This window comes from Calidris pugnax, unplaced genomic scaffold (assembly GCF_001431845.1).
Source record: "Calidris pugnax isolate Ruff unplaced genomic scaffold, ASM143184v1 scaffold24, whole genome shotgun sequence".
Lineage (NCBI taxonomy): Eukaryota > Metazoa > Chordata > Aves > Charadriiformes > Scolopacidae > Calidris > Calidris pugnax.
This window is the reverse complement of record NW_015090922.1, coordinates 6,152,095-6,167,542: the sequence shown is the minus strand read 5'-3', so window position 1 is coordinate 6,167,542 and position 15,448 is coordinate 6,152,095. Positions and strand designations below refer to the sequence as shown.

The 15,448-nt window shown below is 39.9% G+C and overlaps 1 protein-coding gene across 1 annotated transcript in view; it reads left to right on the top strand.

The window, feature by feature from the left end:
* The first annotated feature begins 9,714 nt into the window (after nt 1-9,714).
* The window catches only part of CENPF (centromere protein F), a 38,378-nt gene continuing 32,644 nt past the window's right edge, over nt 9,715-15,448 (top strand). Inside the window, exons 1-3 of the mRNA XM_014950784.1 lie at nt 9,715-9,876; nt 10,991-11,187; nt 13,355-13,470. Coding sequence (XP_014806270.1) covers nt 9,715-9,876; nt 10,991-11,187; nt 13,355-13,470 — 475 coding nt within the window. The remainder of the gene's footprint in view (nt 9,877-10,990; nt 11,188-13,354; nt 13,471-15,448) is intronic.

The window sequence follows — 15,448 nt, the reverse complement described above, 5'->3', positions numbered from 1 at the left end:
CTTTGGAAATACCAAGTTTCCCAGAGATTATAGCCAATTACTGCAAAGAGTCTTCCATAAGGAAATCTGTTGTGTTGGTGGTACGACCACTTTCTAGGACCATTGAAACCTGGAATCTTTACATACATATTTGTTCCTCAAGAGCTGCCAGGGATATATGACCCTGGGATTAAAACTGATAGTTTCTATCTGCTACAGGGGGGGAGGTTTCATAAAATACTAAAACTAGATCAGATATTCCTCACGCTGCTTCAAAAATGGGATGTTAAAATGATACAAGTCATTGATTTGGTTCCAAACGCCTGTGCTCATTCAAATTTGACCAGAAAACTTTGATGGTTAATCTGTCAATCATATGTAGGGTGGGTTATTTCTATGCTGCTAGGGAATCATGTTACAGCAACTTCTTATTTTATTTTTTTCCTGAAAAGATGACAACTCTAAATTATATTTAAAGACTTTATTGACTGGCTGTAATGATTTATGGAATTTACCTCCAAAATATTCCCTCTGCTCTGGTATCAATTAATTTCTATACTGGTTCCTTCTACAATTTCATCAGGATTATTATACAAGATGGTCTACAAAAAAGTAGGGTAGATGGGAAATAACTTATTGACATGGGTCTGTACCTCAGTTACCTTAGCTACCAGTCTTCGGTCTGATCTTGGGCATGTTGCAGCACATTCCGGTGTCTTAGTTTTCTTCTCTGAAAATTGAGATAATGATAATGATCTTAAGAATACAGCGCTTTTTGATTTGCAGATGAAAGCACTGTATAGGGGAGAGACATTATTTAATTATTTTTTTTCCAAATTGTGGAATTGACAGGCCTGCATGTGGTCTCAAAACCCTTGTGAAAATAAAGCCCAACACCATTCAGCTTGCCCAAATGGTGAACTACCAGCAGAAGAAAACCGATCTTAGCTGGGTCAAAATACAGGAGATATTTATTATGTCAGTTTTATGTGCAGCTACGTGCAATGAATTTTGAAATGTCTTAGCACCTTGCTAGCAAGACCTATATTAAACATATTTTGAATGTGTTTAAACCAAAGCTAAAGTAATTCTAGAGTCTTATTGTAACATGGAAAAATCTCAGTCCTTGTTGGTTGGTGAAACCATGTCATAACCTGTTTTGTATAAAACTGTCTTTAAACTGTGCTTAAGCAACAGCTGGTGGTTTCTCTTGTGAACAGTAGATGATGTTTAATTAGCCTTACAGTCATCTACATTACAATCAAATCAAAGAATGCAGTTGCAACACATTCCCGATTTGTATTGTAAATGTGACCCTAACTGTGTTCCTAAAATCTCTGTCATGTGCTACAGCTGGGTACACTGACCTGATTGTAACATAAGCAGAAACTTAGTGCACTAGCAGAAATTCCCATTCTTAAAATCATATTCATTCTTTTTAATTTAATACTTTTAATGTTTGAAGCTTACCACAAGAAAAAAAAAAAAAAAAAAGGTTTACTTCTCTAGTATTCCGTGCTGTCATTAATTATTCCATTTAATAGTGCTTCTCAAAATCATCTCTTAGAAAAGGAATTTGGATTACACAATCTTGGAAAACAAACCTGTTGCCACCAAGCATGAGCTAACATGTTATAGTACTCTACGGCTTATCACAAGTAAGCCAGCACCCTGTTTTGTAGACCAGAAAAAGTCTTGGTTGATTATCTGTGCAAATAAACTATGCTGTGTTGAATATTCTAGTTTGCTTAGAGTTGTATTCTGCCTGAGGACCCACTTAATACCTGTGCCTCTTTTCAGCTCTTCATAAGAGTTGTAAAATGAAAAACTTTTTAGCATTTGTGAATAAAGTAGTGAACTTTTGATTCCATGGCTGCAAATACTCTGAGTGGGATTTAGATGAGCAATGTGCCTTTCTATGCAGCTCTTACTGCTGCCCAAAGTAGAATAGTCTAATGACAAAATTAATAACATTTTTGTCCAGTTTGTATGGATTAACAATTTGGATACGTTTAAATGTAGTATTTGGCATTGTCATTAGGTCCTCAGATATCTGAAAACAGTGGTCTCCTGAGTTAAAAAAAAAACAAAAACACTAGCTTTTAACAGAAGTTAATTTTGCTAATTTAGCAGCGTGCCTAGAGGTTGGCATACACCACTGATTTGTAGATATTTTAGTGGCTGCTCACTTCTGATAATCATAATCTTTATGTGTCCCAGCATGGATTTAGGTGTCTGACTGTGGGCACCCAGTTGAAAATATTTGGTTGCCATTTAGAGATAAGTGGTTTATTCAGAAAGCAAAGAGCTAGTGTTACAATCTCAAATGTGGGTTTGGGACTGTCACAAACTTGTGTAACTTGAATTGAACCGTTAATGTTTGCTTATTTCTGTGAAATGGGTGCAAGACCACGCTTGGACATGAGAGTACTGTGAAACTCTGAATTTTAAGACTTTCTGAAATTAACAGTGAAGGGCACCATAAAAGAATAAAACCTCAGCTAGATGTACATCAGCTTTTTGAAGTCTGTATGTTGTTTCTAACAGAGCCCTGATTCTCATTCTCACTTTTGGTCAAAATTAACTCAGAGGAAATTTGCTGTTAGAATAATTTGGGAATGCTGAGAGGTACATTTAAATATTGATTATTTTCTATGCTGACTATCATGCAAATGCATGATACACTAGGCACCCTGGAAATATTTAAAACACACACAAACATTTTCCTGGAAAGGATTAATACAAAAATGGTATGAGAAATACCAATAAAACTGTTGGAATTTAGACTTGGAAGAGCTGAGGAGATCAAGAGATAACCAAAGTCATTAAGATGTAGAATGCAATTGTTTTCTCCTTGCATATTTATTTATGCCATTGGATCATTTCAGTTCGTGGTTCATAAACTATGGCTGTTTGAGATGGGTTTCCCACTGCAATTAGTTGGGTGCCCTAAAACTCACTCTAGAACTTGCCTGTAAAAATGGCAGAAGTAATGTTGAGGTGGTTAACGATGTGTGTAAGATAAGGAGACATAGTTCTGTCTTATCTATTCAACCTATTAACAGAGAAACACTGGAAGATTTTAAAGACAGCATTAAGATAGGTAGAGGCTAGTAAGTTATTTGATTAGTTTGCCATGAATGGTGTAGGTGATGTTCTTAATTAGTTCACTGACTGATAAAAGATTTGACCAGTAGGTGAACACAACAAGAAGCAATACCTACATAAAACTTACATAAATATATAACTTTATATAAATAAATAATAATAAAAAAGTTATATATAGGCCATAGCAAAATAGAAATGAAGTATGAGCTCAAGGCTTTAATTTAGGTAGCTTATAGGGATGGGATGTTTGAATGCAGATGAGGCATAGCAACGGCAGACATCCTAAATGATCAAGAACTTAGAATAGAGGTGTCAACACAGAAGCAAAACCTGGACTTTTGAAGGCAATCATGCAGGTGACAGCCATATACCACCCTGAGAGTTCGCCTTTGAGGAACAGAGAAATAAATAAAAAAAAAGAGTTAAAGGTGATAGGCGGAGGAAATTTCTGAAGGTAATAAACAGATCTAGAGAGTCCTTAGGAGAGACAGAGGTAACTTAACTCCCCCGTGGGCGTTTTCTACATGCCCATTTTAAAAAAGTTGGTGGTGAAGATGGAAAGAGGCAGAGATAGCTACGAAAGGTGTACGACTTTTAGTTTATTTCTTAACCACTTTTCTCTTGCACTTGAGAAGAATGATACTCAGAGTAGATGTTCCTGTGTACAGGTTAATAATACAATCCTAACAAAAATGGAGGCCAAAGGAGATGCTGGCTATGGACCCTAGAAAGTAAGACAGAGTGGGCCATAAAGGAAATAGGTTCCCATCTTACCAAACGCCCCGTGAAACCTGATTAGTTCTCGCCCATAAGATATAACAGTATTTGATAGTATCATGAATTTATTTTTTGGTGTTGATATTTGTAGTGTGAAAGACTTGCTTGGTATTGCTATTTCTAGCTGGCAGCAGAACCATGAAAAGAGGGAATTTACCATTAAGAAGAAAAAGAGTTCCAACATTACTTACAGCTCAGTAACTGGTAATTTGAAGCCCTAGACAATATAGACTTGATGTGTCATATCATAATGTAATTGCTGTAATTATTTATCATTTTCTTCACTGCACATTAGTTCTTTAAGTATTATGCTAATGGCTGTATTGACAGTGTTTAAAAAGAATGTTTTTAGAACAGGAAGGAAAGATATAAATACCTTTTCACTACTGTAACCATTGCTAATAGCTGCAAACCATTCACAGTTCTTCAAGTCAAGATGGTATGTGTGCACTTAAATAACAAACGTTTTTATATGTCTGCTTTCTTCCTCCACCCTTACAATACACTAACAACTGTTGAACAATTAACAACCCCTTATTTAAAATTCTTTATATTGTTAAATAATTTTATTATTATTTGTGGTAATGAATATTAAAAATCACAATAATGCTACAATGCATGCAAAGGTCAGCGAATATTTTCCTGTGATGAAAATTATTTAGAATAATTGCACTTGATATGTACTTGATATGTACTTGCACTTAAAGCAGAAGTTCCAAGATAGTTTTATCTTTGTGAAACACACAAGTTCTAAAACGCAAGAATGCATTTACTGTGGGAAGGTTTCTTACTATCATTTATGACAGATAGGCGTTGGAGATGAGAGCGTGAGGACTTAGGGTCTTGCTACATAATATTTTAAATTATCTAAGCTGGTGTTGCCACTCTCTTCTGCATAGCCCCGTTCCATTTGTTGAGCTGGGTCAGGTATTTATCCGACCCCACAGTTCACCAGTTTGGAGACCCAAGCTGTACACAAGCTGTTGTTACCAGAAAGGTCTTTGCCCAGTATAATACCCCTTGTCAATTTAACTATCTATCTTACCTGGCAGTTCAGATCAGAACTGAAGTTGACACAAGGGAGTAGTGGCAGTGTGCAGGTTGGGGACAGGAGGGAGGGTAGGAATGTGGCAACATTGCCTCCAGGTGTTTTAAACTGCCACGGAGCCCCACCTGTGGGTTCCTGTCCAGCACCTGCATATGATTCACTGTGTCACCTTAATCAAGCCAGGTAACCTCAGTCACCTTCTCAGTACTAGGAAACCTACCCACTCGTGTTTAGGAGGCTATACTAGATAATGTGATCACCAAACAATAGAGCAACTATTGGTATTTTATCCATTAATACCTTTACCAGTTGACCCTAGTCAATATGAGCACTTCAGTAGCAGTTTCCCATAAAAAACCACCCCGTTTCCTTTGGCAAAAAGTTATAGTTTGTAATTTATAGTAATTTGTAATATGCTGCGTTCCCTGATTTTGTTAATGAACTGTAAAAAAAAAATCACGCAGGTCACTTCAACATTTTTAAAAGTGTAAGACTAGACAGATAAGAAATCTAAGGTGTAAGGCTCTCTAGGCATCCTAATGGCACCCTCCTTTATATTTTTTCTGTTCACTGAAAAAGGCATGGTTTCTGTGGAGAAACAGTTATATGAAGGATAGGAAATCTAAGGGTATATAAGCAAACATTGTATTTCACAACAGTAGCTCACTGGGCTTTATTAGTGCTGACTTAACCTTGCAACTCCAGTACTAACACCTAAACTGCCATCGTCTCAGTTACCCACCCACATTGGCAGAGATGGAGGATTTTGTTTTCCAGAGGCAAGAGGCACCACTTAGTACAGGGTGGGGTTTGGGTGAGGCTCGGGGAGATGATTGGGCTTTCTTCTCTTTCACCCCCAACCTGGCAGAGCGTCTGCCCCTCCAGTGCCTCAACAGGGAAGCTAGAACCGCGTCAGACACGGAGCACCTGGCCCTTTCTCTCTTTCTCTGGGTGAACGGGGTTGCTCCAGCTCCTCGGGTGCTCTTTGATGTGTGTGTAAATGTGTGTGTGTGTATATATATATACACACACGAAATAGTCTGTACCTGCCAGATTCTGGATCTGAAAAGGGAAAATATAGGAGAAAATCTCTGTCTGATTTCTGCTCCTTGTAGTGTCCAAGCAGCGTGGGATTTTCACATCAGAAGCTCTTAACCTTTCCTTCCCTTCCGGTGTTGCTTCATTGTGTGCTCTGACATAAGCTGCAGTAATAGGAATCCAACCTTTACTGGTTTTTGTATTCTGCTCAGTGTTCTGGCCCTTCACCAAAAAATTATAGTACGGAATGCAGGTGAGAAAACACAAATGGTGATTTTTAACATTTGGCAAGAACTGAATGGAATTTCAAGGACAGAGAAAAGCCACTTCACAAGGCTGAGGTAGTTTTCTCTGCTCGAAATCATGGGGTGCTCCAAACCAGGGAATTTTGAGAGCCTTTTAGAAAGACCTCAAGAATGCTAGCTAGTAGAGAATAATAAAAATAATTGCAAGTGTTAGTCAAACTGATGGTTGCTATTGACACCCCTTATAACTTCGTATTATTTGTTCAGGGTATTTGACCTTATCCTTGTATCTTATACTTTAATCTTACATTTACTAAAATTTTTGTATCTTATACTTACCTCTGATAACTAATATAATAATACTTATGAAGCAAAATAAGGTGGATATGGCAAAATAAAAATAAAGTTTCTGTACTTTTCATGAGTCTTTTTATCTTGCATGGTAATTAGTTAATTGCTGTAATAGTCAAGTAAAGGATGCCAAATCTGAAAGAATTCATTTGTAAATCATTATCAACCAGCACAAATCTGGCCATTATTAGAAACAGGCTTCAGAATGAGTATTCTCTCAAATTTAGGTTTACAACAGCAGTCAGGTTCCTTTTTTTTTAGTTTCAGCTATCTAGGTATTCATCAGACTGCATCTTAAAAGCCGATTTTCATTTTTCATGCCTTGTAAGAACTCTGAGGGCTGTCTCACTAATTTTTCCCCTTCTGAAAAATATGCCACCAATCTTGGAAGTCAAAGCTATTTCACTGAAGCCTTCCCCAAGGGATTCGTCATGATGCAGTAGTTTAAATGCTGTAATGCTTCCTGTCCATCAGTGGTCCCACTATAATAGCATCTGCAGTAACTTAAAACTCTTTCAACTTCTACACTTGATTAAGTAACGTTTGTTATTGTCAAATGAGAAATGCTTACTGACTACAATATATAATGTTTATTTATTTCTTACACAACATTTGCCCCTTGTCCACCAAGTGAGAAATCCCCTTCAGTTCACACTGGTCCCCAGCTTTCATGAATTATTTGCCAATACTACGTTAGGGGTTTCCCACTCTTCCACTAATTCCTGCTCCTCTGCTGTTCTGTGCTCTGCCCTCGGTAACACCTGCACAGTCATCTCTAACAGTGCATGAACTTCATCATGGAATTTTCTAGCTTGTTTTTATTTTTACTTGTCGTTTGTTAAGACATATTTATGATGGATTGGTTCCATCAATTTGATGGCTTGTTGTTTTGTTCTGGGGCTAGTTTAGAAATTTTAAACAATGTACTAGTGAGTTTGTTGCACTATATTTATTTATAATTAGAGCTCTTGCGAGCTGATTGGTGAGCTGTTTAACTTATCAAGGAAGATTTGTTTACCTCGGTTTCCTAAATAGGATGAAAAGAACAGTGCTTGGGTAAATATTCTCAGAACGATCACAAGAAGCAAGATGTTTAACTAGGTAGAATAATCATCCGATCCGTAATTCCCAGACTCTGATGGAAAACACCGTTTTGTTTCAAACCTGACCCCTCTCTCGGGTCGAGGGGAGGGCAGGGGGGGAAGAGCCGAGGAAGCCCTAGGAAACCAATCACAGGCACCCCAGGAAGCTCACAGCAGCTTGAAAACCCTTAAGCTTTCACTGTTGCCACTTGCATTCAGTGATCAGTGCTGGAAAACGCTTAGAAAATGTGTTTTGTCACTTTGTGTTTCTATTCTAGGCTAGAAAATGTGCAATATTGGGCCGAATTGCCTTCCCTTCCACTCCCCCTGAAAAAACCCCAACCCAACCCCCAGGAGCAGTTTGGGCAGAACCGAACACTAAACCACTCCGTGATCCTTCTGTAGATATTTTCAAGGGAACGGGTTATCATCAGGACGGCACCGGGAAACGTTTCCTTTCCCTTTTCAAAACTCAGCTTCTCTGGAGGACGGGGAAACTGACTTGGGGTAACAGGTCTGAGGCTGCCTTTACACCCCCATCCTCCTCCCCCACACCTGCTGCCCCTCCGGCCGCACTTTCCTCTCAGCCCTCTCCTCCCCGCCGCCCCGGGCCGTACGGCGGGGCATTCCCGGTGGGCTGCCTTGGCGGGAGGGCGTCGATGGCCCAGCGGTGCCCGCGGCGGCCTCTGCAGGTCCCTCAGGGCCGGCCTCGGGGGCCAATCACGAGTCACCTCTGCCCCCGCCACCTCCAATGGAGTTTGAAAGCTTCCGAACCAGCCAATCCTGCTGCCCGGCGGCCTGGCACCGCGCTCTCACTTGCTAAGATGGCGAGGAGCGCGTGGCGAGGGGCGTCGCGGCGGGGCCAATCAGCCCGCTCGGGCGGTGCCATGGCTTGGGCGTGCACAAACGGCCGCCGGGGCGGCGGCGGCTTTGAAGTGCTGCGGGGAAGTGGGGCCGCCGCCGCCGCAGCCGGTGAGGGGCTGCGAGAGCTGAGGAAGGGAGACACCTGCCGCTGGAGCCCGGTCGGCGTTTAATAGTGAGCGGCCTGGGTCGGGGGGTGGCTCGGGGCCAGCTGTCCGCTTCCGCACAGCCGGGAGCGGCGAGGGTGTCAGGCGACCCCAGCGGGCCAGCGCGCTGCCGTGCGACTCGCTGGGAGGCGATGGCACCTTAACGGAGAGGGCGAGGGCTATTATCAGGGCACTGGTACCGGTTTTCCCCTGGAACGGGGGTGCCCGTGGTGTGTCACCGTCAGGGGCCGGTGGGCGGCAGCGCCGGGGAGCGCTCCCCGGGCTGAGGGTCTGGTGAGGCGAGGGACACCTCGAGCTTCCCCCTCGCCCTGGGTGGGAGCTGTATGTCTGTCCCTGATCTCTAGTTTTAGTTATTCTCAGGTAATTTCTCTCACAATGTCTGAACTGCGCTACTCTTGCTGTAAAGTAAGCCCGTGCTACATCCTCTAAAGGAGGAGTTATTACAGCAATAAAAAACCAATTTCTTATGACTGTGTCAAATTTAAATTTAAGAACTTAAATTTAAGAAGCTGTTCCTGCTAGTAGATATCTGCACTCAGCAGTATTATCATAGAATGGTTAGAGTTGGAAAGGACATTAAAGGTGATGAAGTTGCAACCAGAAAGAACTATAGCTGCTACCTAAAACAAAGCTGTGGGTTTTCACAAGGCTTTCAGGTTAAACACCATCAAAGTACAAAGCACTCATAAGTGCTTATGTAGTTCTGCAATAGGTACATCAAAATAAGATGTGGAGAGAAGCTTTCTGAAGTACAGCAGTCAAATGTCATTAAGAATATAAGCCCTGTTATTGTTAGGAGATTGAATAACATGAGATTTTTAAATCTCATCCTAATTGGACAGAAGTGTGTCAAAATAGGACCTAATATTGAAAGCAGCTGCTTGCTGTTTAGATGAGGAAGCCGGCAACTCAAGATTGTGAAATCCTGTATTGTAATTACTGCTAAGCTTAGACATGGAATTTATTTAAAAGTGCAGCTTTTTTAAACCTCTTTCAAGATTTAATTGCAGTTGGTTTTGTATTTCAGACATAGTACTATCCACAAGAATCCCATCAATATGAGCTGGGCTGTGGAGGAATGGAAAGAAGGCCTGCCTCCCAGAGTCCTTCAGAAGATTCATGAGCTGGAAAATCAAGTAGATAAGCTTAAAAAGGAGAGTCAGCAAAGACAATTCCAGTTAGAGTGTTTGGAGGTAGCTTTGCAGAAACAGAAACAGAAGGTAATGTAGGTACTGCAGTCATTTCCCTAAAATGCCATTCTTCATGACAAACACAATTACAGATTTATTATCGGGTGGTTGTTAGGGGGTAGGTTAGTATTTTGTTTCTTCCACTGACTGGAAAGGTAGCACAGAAATATAAACTGCTTATTTTCATCTTACTCCATACTCATTGTATTCTCCATTCTGTTTAGTTCTCATTGACTGTTAATAGAATTCCTGCCTCCTGTCTGTATTTGGTGTGATTATCTCCAGGTGTTTGTGTTTACTTTGAGGCCTGTCTACATCTCTTTATAATTAGGAAAAGAAATGACTTTATTGTTATGCCTGTTAAAACTGCTTCAGAACAGAAGTGACCTGTTTGGTTGAATTTTGTTTTGTAATGTTTGAGTCCTGCTCAGAGGAAATTTACAAATGTTGTCTTTTATTCTCTGTAGGCTGCTACAACTATCTAGCAAAACTTAAGCCTAGTAGTTTTCTTTTGAGTTTTTTCCTGTGAATTTCCAGGTACTTATTTTGACTGCCCAGAGGAACTACTGTGCTCCCCAAACTAAAAGAAGGGGTGTGCTTTAAAACTCTTAGCAGCAGCAGCTAAGACTTCTTAGAAGAATAACATTGTGCAAAGATGTAGCCTGACTGTAGCCTGCCTCTCAAAAGCTGGAAGTGGGGGAGGAGGATGTCTCTACTGCTAGGCTTTATTTCTAATTTTGAAGTTGTGACTCTTGATAATCATTTTACATGACGTGTTTAGTGAGTCAAGGTATTCTGGTTGCTAAAGTTGGTAGGCTGAAAAGGGAAGCAAGGTGATCAGTGAAGAATGTGGACTAGTATGGTTTCTTAGTTTTGAAGGATTGATGAATTTTTTTATGAGCTTGTGTCTAATCAGTAAGTATAAATTATTAAATGTCACTGAGTGGAATTTTAGGAAATGTTGTTGTCTTCATGCCCAAGAATATTTAAACAATGTATATATCTGAGGTTTTCAGTGCTGTCAGGATTTTGAAATGCTAGGAAGAAAATAATGATATGCAAATTTTTTTATTAAAATACTGTTTGCACAGGTGTGTAGATAGGACTTGAGACTTTTTTTTGAAATGGTCTATATTCCAACTAGGTTGAAAATGAAAAAAAAGAAGCTGCAACACTAAAAAGAGAGAACCAGAGCTTGATGGAATTGTGTGATAGTCTTGAGAAAGCAAAACAGAAAATCTCAAATGATCTTCAAGTAAAAAAATCTCAAGTCAACATTCAGTCAGGGCAGCTGAATTCCAGCAAGAAAAGCATCAAAAAGCTAGAACAAGAACTGAAAAGGTGAGGACTTGCTGTATGTCTGTAACCTATGTACAGTGGTTATTTTCCTCACGTTTAATGCATCCTTCATGGTCTTTTAGTTTCTATTAATCTCAGATTTCATTCAGATTTTGTGACCCAAATCTCAAAACGTTGGCCTGTTTTTAGATACACACAGGCATATATGGACTTCTACATAAAACTGTGTGTGCCACTTGAAGTAGTTAGTGCCTATAGTCCCAGGTTAATTTGGGGGAATTCTGCAATGTCAAGTCCTTCTGTGACTTTAAACAAAACCAAATAAAGCTAGCACAACTGAGTCACTTAGCAGAAGTAACCTGCAAAGAGCTTAGAGTTGCAAGGAAAGTATATGGACAATTAGATTCATAGTATCAAGTCTACAAATAAAATATGACTGGTGGAAGGAGGAGGCATGAACATCGATGAGAGTGGAAGTTGCCAAAAGCAATGGTGCTGTGACTGAACCGCTGAATTCAGTTGCTTTGGTAAAGAAGTGCCTAATTCATAATACCTCAATTTGTAAACACTGTTATTACTGAGACAGGACTTGTATACTGTCTGTAGAGGTGGAATGCAATTCATACAATAACAGAGTATTCTGTAATGTAGGCACACCTAAAATCCTCCATCTGAGGGTGCCACACAAGTGGAACAGTTGCCCACAGTGAAGTGAATATTGTCATCTGTTAAACTTACTCTCATACTAGAGGCACCATCTATTCTTGAATAGAAGTGTTCCTGAAACTTTGTGTGCATTGATGAAGCTGACTATTATGCATATGCAATAAATTGTTGTGCCAGTAATGTAGAATTACTGTCACAGAGAGGGGTGAGTCTGTGATACCAGCTTTTGTAATGGTTCGGGTGTTGGTGGTTTGTTTTTTATTTCCCCATGGCCTGAAGTGTGTCTATTTCTTTCAACTTTTAGATAGTATGCCTCATATGTGTCCTGGTAGAAGCAAATAAAGAGGAAGCTGCATTGGTCTTCCTGGTTTTTCCCTTGTGTGTGTGCATACACACACACAGAGCTGGGAAAACTAAAGCTTGTTGAAGTATTTGATTGCTGTGAGAAGATTAAAAATGTCAACAAAACAATTTGTCATGTAGAAACACCAGCTTTGTTTGAGGAGTTGCTGAGATCCATCAAAGAAGAGTCCAGGGAAATTCAACAAGGCTGATAGAACCACTCTCAAGTTTTCTGTATCTGCTGCCAAATGTTGGGCCAGAGAGATTGCAGGCTAAGCATATGTGTTCCATTTATCTATTTCCAAAATTAAGTCTCTTTCCCATTATATCACTTTGCATAGCTGTCCACTACAAAAGATCATCAGTTACTACATGTAGCTTGATCTTGGCAATTGATTTTGGGTTTATATTTGGTTCTGTTTTGTTTTATGCTGATAAGTGATCAATTACTACTTCCTAGCGACTGGTAGTCCACCAGAAGAGCAGTTCTTGGTGTTGAGCTGTAAAAGGGAGGAGGAAATGAAAAAGCAAGTTGTGGAGTGATGAGCTATAGCTTGGAACCATCTTATCAACCTGTGCTTACTGGGGAGGCCAAAAGTTGCTGTATAACCTCCAAACTAATCTGGTTTCATTGGATGAGCTTGTGATTCTTCATGCTCACAGAAGTCACTGGAATGGGTAGTCTGTTGGGGTGTTTTGGGTAGCAATGTAAATGGTACATGTGAAAAATACACGGTTGGGTGAAGGACGTTCCCTTCCATTTTCATGAGATATGCGTAGGTTTCTCAAAGTGCGCAGTATTGGAACATAGAATAGTATGTTTCCCAACATAAAGATGCTTACTGAAGAGCGAGAGTTTTATTAGTGTTTGCAGTGATTTATGTGTGTTTAGCTGGATTACAGCTTCATACAGTGAGATCTTAAGCAGTTCTAACTGATTTTCATCTACTTTGTTTGGTTTTGGTTTTTAGCTTTCACTCCTATATAATTAATTAAATATTTAGGAACTCTAAATAAAATATATTTTTCCTATTTCTGTGTTAAAACACCTAAAAATTTTCAGTGGATGTATCTTGATTTGATCTTTCAACTAAGCTCTTAGAATTATCTAACATAGTTGTGTATTTCAGGCTCTTAAGAATAGATAATTAACCTTTGAGTTTCCATTACTAATTTCTGCTGCTGTTGCTTTCCTAAATAGATACAAATGTGAGCTTGAGAGAAGTCAGCAAACATTGATTGCAGGAGACTCATCATTCAGTGGCACTCCACAGAAAAGTTTTACAGCTCCTTTAACACCAATTCAAAGTCATAATGGTAAATGATTTTTTTTTTCTTCACCTTGCACAGACAGTTAAGTGACAGTTTCATGGAAGCTGGAGAAGTATTTTGAACATTACACTTGTACTGAGTTGATTAGTCCCTATTAGAGAGCTTATTATGAGAGTGTCTAATTTATAGCACCATAGGTTCCAAGTTATAAAATTATTAGTGCAGGTTGAACACTTTTGCAAGTATTACATCTTTTCAGCACTACATTGATGGACATGGAATAGTAATAGCAATATCCATCAACAGACTGCAGCAAGTTTTTTAAATGCCTGTTCCTGGTGTAAGCTCTTCCCTTCATGTAGTGAAGAGCAAATTTCTTTCTTCATGTATCACAGGTACTTTAACTGAAGTTCAGTCAACAGTCATGTGTTATTTCTTTAGAAAATTATTTTTTGTTAGACTATTATTGTGCATGATATTTTTCACAATTTATCCACTGTATGCATTTAAAAGCATCACTTCTATCTTCAAATTAGTGTCATCAAATGGATCTAAAATACTTGATTGAACTGGAAAAGTGAAGGGAAGTTTACTTAACTGGAGAACTGTTCTGTAGCCAGACACCCTTATGCTCTCCGTGCTGAAAAACTTTGAGTTCAATATTATGCATGCTGTTTACCTCTTTCTTTGCTGTGAGCAAATGTTCTGTGAGCTTGGCATGTCAGTCTTAGTTTCTGATAGTTAATTTGAGATACTTTCTTGCACTCTTGTTCCTTTTAATTTCTTTATACATATCTGAAAAGGCGTATAGTAGTGGTAATGTCAAGCGTTCCACTAAGCGTGGCACTCCTGAGATGGGGATTAGATTGAAGTGATTTAAATAACTGTCTTGAAAATGGTATTGTTGGGGAGTCTTTTTTTCCTTTGAACGCTGGCCTTAAATTCTTTGAGATACTTTATGATTCTATGATCTTAAGTTGGAAGAGACCCATAAGGATTATTGAGACCAATTCCTAGCTCCTTGCAGGACTACCTAAAACTAAGCTATTTGACACTCCTTCAATTCTGACAGGCTCGGTGCCATGCCCTGGGGACCCTGTTCCAGTGAAGAACTGTTGCCTAATGTCCAGTCTGAACTTCTCCTGATGCAGCTTCATCCCATTTCCTCATGCCCTATCGCTGGTCACTGAAGGGGAGATCAGCACCTCCTCCTCTGCTGCCACTCTTGAAAGGAAGTTGTAACCTGCGATGAGCCTTCTCCTCTCAAAGTTGAACAAACAAAGTGACCTCAGCTGCTCCTCAGACCTTGCCCTCAAGACCTTTTAGCATCTTGATTGCTCTCCTCTGGACACACTCTAATAGATTTATGTCCTTTTTACATTTAGGCGCCGAAAACTCAGTACTCAAGGTGGGGCTGCACCAGTGCACTGTAGAGTGGGACAATGGCCTCCGTCAACTGCTTCCTAGAATGCTACAACACATTCTAGTTCTAGAATTTTCCTGAGAGTTGTAGAATTACAAACAAATTCAAGAAAAGGGAAGCAAGAATTTTGGACTAGTATGCTCCTCTTACAATTTCAGCAGAAGAAACCCAAATAAACTTTGTCCAATTCCTATTGCATTTGAAAGGAACTATAGGAAAAGCAAACCTCCAGCTCTTCAAGGAGTTAGTCAATTGGACCTCCTGGGAAACCGTCCTCAGGGACAAGGGGGCAGAACAGAGCCGGCAGATCTTTAAGGATGCTTTCCATAGAGTACAAATGCTCTTGATCCCCAGGTGTAAGAAATCAAGCAAAGGGAAGAGACCAGCATTACTGGGTTGGGGTCTGCTGGTCAAACTAAAAGGCAAGAAGGAGCTGCACAGGCAGTTCAAGCAGAGTCAGGAATTGTAGGAAGAGTAGAGGGACACTGCCTGGTTATGTAGGGATGAATTCAGGAAGGCCAAGGCACAGCTGGAGCTGAACCTGTCAAGGAATGCTAAGAATAACAAGAAGGGCTTCTACAGGTATATCAGCCAGAAAAG